The sequence below is a fragment of the Rutidosis leptorrhynchoides genome, chromosome 5 (assembly GCF_046630445.1).
Source record: "Rutidosis leptorrhynchoides isolate AG116_Rl617_1_P2 chromosome 5, CSIRO_AGI_Rlap_v1, whole genome shotgun sequence".
In the NCBI taxonomy this organism is placed as follows: Eukaryota; Viridiplantae; Streptophyta; class Magnoliopsida; order Asterales; family Asteraceae; genus Rutidosis; species Rutidosis leptorrhynchoides.
The window spans coordinates 80874971-80882262 of NC_092337.1; the positions used below are offsets into that span (position 1 = coordinate 80874971).

The 7292-nt window shown below is 34.1% G+C and overlaps 2 protein-coding genes across 2 annotated transcripts; both read right to left on the reverse strand.

Annotated features, from left to right (window-relative positions):
* Positions 1-1655: 1655 nt before the first annotated feature.
* LOC139846732 (S-adenosylmethionine synthase 2) lies at positions 1656-3587 on the reverse strand. The gene is made up of 2 exons (XM_071836217.1): positions 3438-3587; positions 1656-2972 (listed from the first exon to the last, which is right to left on the reverse strand). Exon 2 carries the CDS (start codon positions 2961-2963, stop codon positions 1788-1790), a length of 1176 nt encoding a protein of 391 aa, XP_071692318.1. The 5' UTR covers positions 2964-2972; positions 3438-3587; the 3' UTR covers positions 1656-1787.
* Positions 3588-4064: 477 nt separating this feature from the next.
* Positions 4065-6542, reverse strand: LOC139848779 (protein FAR1-RELATED SEQUENCE 6-like). The gene is made up of 3 exons (XM_071838477.1): positions 6161-6542; positions 4420-6059; positions 4065-4133 (listed from the first exon to the last, which is right to left on the reverse strand). Exons 1-3 carry the CDS (start codon positions 6540-6542, stop codon positions 4065-4067), a joined length of 2091 nt encoding a protein of 696 aa, XP_071694578.1.
* Between the last annotated feature and the right edge of the window lie 750 nt (positions 6543-7292).

Below are 7292 nucleotides of genomic sequence, written 5' to 3' on the forward strand. Positions count from 1 at the left end.
AATCGCACACAATTGTTCGTGAATCGCCGGGCACAGTCCAAAGGTAATTGATTACATGAATATAGTTCCAAAATTTTTGAGACTCAACATTACAGACTTTGCTTATCGTGTCAAAACTATATAAAGATTAAGTTTAAATTTGGTCGGAAATTTTCGGGTCGTCACAATTTTATCTTAGGTTATTTTTATTTGTTTTATTTTATTTTATTTTATTTTTTTGGGTCGGAGGTCCTTTTGGAAGCAATCTCTTTATCTGTCGAATAGAGAGAGGGAGGACTTTCTCTACTCTTGTGAGTGTTTCACTCGGGGTGAAGAAATGATCTCTCTTTATTCTAGGATAGAGGTAGGATTTTCTACGTCTCACCTCCCCCATACCTCACACATGTGGAATTGGGTCTGTTGTTGTTGTATATAAATCAACGTTGTCTCGACTCCCGTCTCATCCAGTTCATCCGTTTATATCCATATCCGTTGGATTAAGCGCGTTAATGGATATTTGTTGGATATTATATAAAATGTTAATCTAACGCTGATTTTGAAAATTAAATATAGATTATAACAAATGTAAATGTATAATCCTTATGTCTAGGTTATTACACATGTTTTGATTGTAATTTGCCGCCCATTGTGACTTTAATTGATCAAAATACATTACAATATAAGTAAATATATATTTAGTAAAGGTATGAGGTTTTACCTGTTCGAGTAACCCGAGAGAACGAGTAATCCGACATGATACTCTTATGTAGCAGACTAGTAGAATTACTCCCTGCATGTTTCCAACTCATCTATGGTCACCACTAAATATATGTTTAAATTAGTTTAAACTTATATATACTTATTTTATAAGTAAATTTATGTTTAAAATAATTTATATGTGTTACAATTAATATCATTATTAACAATTTAATTTAATAATTGTAACTTCCATAAACCTTATTTTCATTTAATAATTTAAAATTTTTATAGTTCATATGTATATGTATATCGATATGTAGATGCATATGCTTATATTTTATTACGAATATATGTATGTATAGATGTATTTCGAGTGGTAATGGATATTTATCCATGGATGATAAATTGTCATCCATATCCGATCCACGAAATATTTAAATCATCCATATACATATCCATTACACGTCCATTTACATCATCCATAATTTCATATCCATTATAAATGGATCAGATCAGATGGATATCAACATCCATTGCCATTGATCTCATCCATCTCAACCCCGTCTCGAGTATTTTATAACCTTGCCATGAAGACAAAATAAAGAAGTTTACATGAATGATCAAATCCAATATATACACATATACATCTACATAAATTAACAATCTTAAAGACATTGATTTAAAAAATCATTGACACGTTTAAAGAGTAACTGCTCATATATCACTAACGAGTTAAGATCCAACAGAACCTCTACATAATAGAAGCTATCAAAGATACAAAACTTGCCCAATTGACATATACACCAATATCATACAGAACTTTTTGTCAAGATTTGAATTGTTTAAGCATACAAGACAATTAAAATGGATGCAACACAAGATTTTGTTATTAATGGGTGATGCCTCCATATACTAATACAATAACCACATAGGCCCCTTCCACTTCCACCTTCCCTTTAAGCTATTTTATTATATTATATATTATATATATTAAAAAAACAGCAAGTAAAATCTTATGTAAATTACAAAGAAAAAACACATTTGTCATCATTTTTAAGGCAACAGAGAGCATATGGTTCTAGTTCTTAGCAAAGCTTCAAGCTTTCTTATTAAGCCTTCTCCCACTTAAGTTCCTTCACCACCTCCCAAGTGAAATCCGGGTCGGTCCTACCGAAATGTCCGTACGCAGCCGTCTTCAAGAACCTCTTGTTCCCACCTCTTTTAAGATCAAGGTTGATAGAGATCATTCCAGGCCTGAAATCAAAGTTCTCCTTAACAATCTTCAAAATCTCCCTATCATGAATCTTTCCTGTTCCATAAGTATCAACAAAAACCGACAACGGTTCAGGGACACCAATTGCATACGACACCTGAACAATAGCCCGCCTAGCTAACCCACAAGCCACAATGCTCTTAGCAGCTTGCCTAACAATATAAGCACCACTCCTGTCCACCTTAGTGGGGTCCTTTCCGGAAAAAGCACCGCCCCCGTGGGCCCCCCAACCACCATAAGTATCAATAATAATCTTACGCCCGGTTAGCCCAGCGTCACCATGGGGTCCACCAATGACAAAACGACCCGACGGGTTAAGATGGAATATGGTCTTCTCATCAAGGTACTTAGCAGGCACAACAGGCTTAATCACATGTTCCTTAAGATCAGCTGCAATTTCATCATTGGTAACAGTCTCATCATGTTGAGTCGAAATAAGAATCGTGTGTACACGAAGCGGGACCATCGCACCGTTATCGTTATGGTACTCAACCGTCACTTGCGTCTTTCCATCAGGCCTAAGCCAAGCACAAGTTCCATCCTTTCGAACTTCGGTCAAACGAGCACCCAGCTTAGTGGCAAGAACATGACTAAGAGGCATAAGTTCAGGTGTTTCATCAGTAGCATAACCAAACATATGACCTTGATCACCAGCACCAATATCCTCTGGTTTTTTAGTTAAATGACCATGAACACCTTGAGCAATATCAGGACTTTGTTGCTCAATGTTAACTAAAACCTTACAGTTATCAGCATCTAAACCTACATCATCGGAAACAAATCCGATTTCACGGCAAGTATCACGCACAATTTTTTCGTAATCAACATTAGCTTTAGTTGTGATCTCACCAAAAACCATAACCATGTTGGTTTTGGTGCAGGTTTCACAAGCAACCTTGCTGTCAGGGTCCTGAGCTAAACAAGCATCAAGAACTGCATCAGATATTTGATCACAGAGTTTGTCTGGGTGTCCCTCGTTCACAGATTCAGATGTGAACAAAAAGGTCTCCATTATTCAGAGCTGAAAATAATAAAGGTACAGCATACATGTTAGGTTAACAAAATAACAAAACCTAAATCCAGTACATACCTATACATACATACATATGTACACATAGATAGATATATGCAAACAGTTAAAATCGGTGACTAATTAATCAATTTATAGTAAAATTTAGCAGAACAAAGCAAGATTAAACTCCAGATCTGAGAAAAGAGCTAAACGGATCTTCAAAATCAAATCAATTTTTTAACCTAGAATCAAACAGTTTTCAACAATACAACCTAGAATTGGCACCAATTGAAACCTAGTTTAAACATTTTCAACAGAAAGATGTGAACTTGATAGCAAAACGACGCAGTTTGGACATTTAACCTAGCATTTTACAGTCACCGACAAACGTAGAAACTAAGTTCCGGTGACCGGTAAGATTATTACGGCTAGAAAGAGGAAGGGAGTAATTAGAGTAATGGTTAGTTCAATTACCTTTTGAGAAGAGTAGAAGGAGAGGATATTAAGATTAAGATTAGGGTTTAGTTTAAATCCTCTGTTCTTGGTGCTCTTCTGAAAGTAAATGAGCTAAAGGGCGAGTTGTATATGATTCAGAGTGTGTGTATATATAGACGAGGGTGGGTCGAATGTACGTGCCAGATTCATTATGTATCTGTGTTGCTGGAATCTAGGATCAACTGACGCTTAGATGAAATCATCCTAGCAATTATTCCTATCATTCCTCCTAACAAATAGGATGATAACATGTGTCATTGATTTTGAATTAGCCCACTAGTTTTTTATATTGTACATATATTGCCCTTATTAATTTTATTGTTTATATATTACTCCATACTTTTTAAAAAGTACTCCGTACATTACAAGATGTTTTTTCTATATTGTAATTTTAAGTGCATGCAAAATTTATATCCTCTATACAGCAATTGTGGAATAATAACAATAACAATTAAAAATAATCACATATCACATATACAACATAAACTAAAAACAAATACAATCACACTAATAATAATGCAAATTACGAGTCATTTTTAAAATGCTGAATATCATTCCACTAACATCCACAAAAGTTTGATTATCTATATCAGCACAGGAAACAAATTAAATATTTGAAAAACATAAAAAGTCTCTTGCTATTCCAACAGAGAGCTTGAGCCGAACTAACCATATCTGCATTTACATTAATCCAAATTTATGATTATTGTACCGAACAACTTTAAATATCCAATTAACAAATAGAACGTGTATATAATATAAAAAACCTCTTGTATGCTTAAAGATTAAGATCGAATTTGTAAGCTCTTGTGCATGTATTATCATTGACGGAACTTCTACCCGCTTTATAACTCAAGCCTTTGCTTTCTTCATATGTCTACAAAAACGGACCGGTAAATCATAACTTATCTCAACCATATAATAAATCAAAGATAACGAAAATAAAAGGATATTATCTTACGTTTCTCTTTCTCTTCCCTTTTGTAACCTGTTCTATCTTGGATTCTTTTCTCTTTGTTGGTGGGCGACCTTTACTACGTACTTGCGTTGGGGGTAACAAGGGTTTAGATGGCTCTGGAACATGATTATGATCTTCTGATACTATTTTTTTGTTACTATTAACACCCCAACTCGAATCATCTATTAGCTTTTGTTTTGCCAATTTTATATATTCAAGTAAATAATCATACTTTTCTTGAGAATCAGCAAGATGTGCAACTTCATAAAAGGAAGAACATAGTTGATCAAACTGTTTAGCACGCCCACTCTTCAAATCTTCATAACAATTGATCACATGATAGTGTCGATGCTTCAAATCTTTCCTCCATCTCGACAAGATATAACACACGGGAATTTCTTTGATATCTTTCTCGATCAAAATTTTCATCATATGCCTACAAATAATTCCCCGAAACTCAAATAAATGGCAAGAACATTGGATATCAGTTCCAATTTCATCATAACTCATAGTGTAAACAACTTTCCTTTTCAACTCTCCACGTTTGCCTCTCAGAATATCAGTGACGTTATATATGGATATTGTACCATTTGTTGTTAATAGTGAGTGATTACAAAACAACATACTATGTAGTTCAACCTGCACTAACTTAAACATTGCATTGGTGTAGGAATCTCGAAATTGTCTTTCAAAGTAAAATCCAGTCATCAGTTTATACGAAGCATTAAGAGAGTCGAAATCAGCCTTATTTTCTTTCTCAATTTTGCTTTTTAGTGCATTGTCATATTGTTCGACAAATTGTCGCAAGGATGTTTTAGAATTAACAAAATCATCAAAAAAAGCGTTCATGCCTTCACTTCTCTGAGTAGTAGACATCCCTGCCCAAAATATTTCTTTGACATACACTGGCACCCAACACTTTCGATCATTAAACAAGGAACTTAACCACTCATTTTTTTCAAGATCATAGTCTTTTATCAATTGGGACCACCCATCCTCAAACTCTTGAGACTGTATAGACTCATATACTATGGACTTTAAAGTCTTTTTTATTGCTTTATACTGTTTCAGTTTGCCCAATTTTTCTGGTACCTTTTTCATAATATGCCATAGACACAGGCGGTGACGAGATTCGGGAAATACACGTGCCACAGCTCCTTGGATTGCTCGACATTGGTCTGTTATTATGGCTTTTGGTGAACGTCCACCCATGCATTCCAACCATGCCTTAAATAACCACACATACGTCTCGGTATCCTCACGTGAAACTAAACCACAACCAAATAACATTGATTGTCCATGGTGATTTACTCCAACAAAAGGAGCAAAAGGCATATCATATTTGTTAGTTAAATATGTGCTATCAAAAGATACAACATCTCCGAATGACTCATAGGCTGCTCTAGACCTTGCATCAGCCCAAAATACATTTTTCAAACGGCCTTCATCGTCCATGTCAATCACATAGAAAAAATTCGAATTTCTTTTTTGCATACGAACAAAATAATCACGAAGTGCTTCCGCATCTCCCTTCCCAAGTCTTAGTTGTCTGGCCTTTGCAATGTAGTTTCTACAATCTCTTTCATCAAATGCCAGGTTCTCATATCCTTCGGCTTCAACTACTAGGGAATTTAAATTTTTTGCTAATGAAATCCCGGCAGAATCATTTAAATCAAGTCTTCTTTTAGAGTAGGAATCAATTTTTTATGAGACCGTTGATATCGTGATTTTTTGGGACTTAGACCATGATTATGCTCCAGAGTAACACAAGAGATGGTGCATCTTCCATCACAATAAACAATCACACTAATTTTTGCTTTACAATCTGTTTTGCACGACTTACTTTTCTTGTTGGTTTCCGTCTTAGGCTCATATACACCACTTTTATGACATCCAAGTGCATAGTATTTTTTATCATCCTTTACCCTTGTACTAGATTTACGAACTCCAAACCCCATTTTATAGGCATATTTGTTGTAGTAACTATATAACTCATCTTCTGAATCAAAAATCATCCCAACAATGGGATTGTCATCATGATTTTCTTTCATAACATCATTGCTTTGCGAATTTTGATTTGCATTATCTTGTACCATCTCTGAAGATTCCGCATGAAAATTTGACATCTTTAATGAAAAATAAATAAAGTCATATGGTATATGAAGAAGTTACCACCTAAATAAAACTATAAATAGTAACAGATCTATAGTATACATACAATAATAAAAAGATAGCAAACTATAAAATTGCATATATGATGATTATAAACAGATAGCATTACTAGTGTCGGCTACATGAGAAAGAATTAATTATCAAAAGTTAAATATATAATAAAATAGACAAATAAGTGATCTCATACATGCATACATACTGTATTTAATGGACAATATAAAATAACAAATGATGCATAGAAAACTGTAAACCTGTGATTATCGCAATGGAATAATTGTGGATATGAATGACGGCCAAACGATTTCAATGATCGAGTTTAGGATATTAATTACGGAATATAAAGTGTTAGGGTTGTTTTATATTTGTGGATTCATTAAATATATAGAAAAGAGCAATTTATGTACAATATAATAAGTTGGTGGAGTAATTAAAAAGTTAAAAACTAATGACACATGTCATCATCCTATTTGTTAGGAGGAATGGTAGGAATAATTGGTAGGAAGAAATATCATTTTCCGTGTATATATAGACGAGGGTGGGTCGAATGTACGTGCCAGATTCATTATGTATCTGTGTTGCTGGAATCTAGGATCAACTGACGCTTAGATGAAATCATCCTAGTTTGTTTTCTTCTTTTTCTTACAACTAAAATAAAAAATTTAATATGACACCTTTCATCAACTCAACCTATGAAAGAACTAATC

What these genes read in the sequence shown, in the direction of transcription:
- LOC139846732 (XM_071836217.1), bottom strand. Translation starts at nt 2,963, where the DNA reads ATGGAGACCTTTTTGTTCACATCTGAATCTGTGAACGAGGGACACCCA.
- LOC139848779 (XM_071838477.1), bottom strand. Translation starts at nt 6,542, where the DNA reads ATGTCAAATTTTCATGCGGAATCTTCAGAGATGGTACAAGATAATGCA. An exon ending in TACTCTGGAGCATAATCATG is followed by an intron (nt 6,060 to 6,160) that starts GTCTAAGTCCCA and finishes GGATTTCATTAG; the next exon opens with CAAAAAATTTAAATTCCCTA. An exon ending in AAGGGAAGAGAAAGAGAAAC is followed by an intron (nt 4,134 to 4,419) that starts GTAAGATAATAT and finishes ATGTAAATGCAG; the next exon opens with ATATGGTTAGTTCGGCTCAA.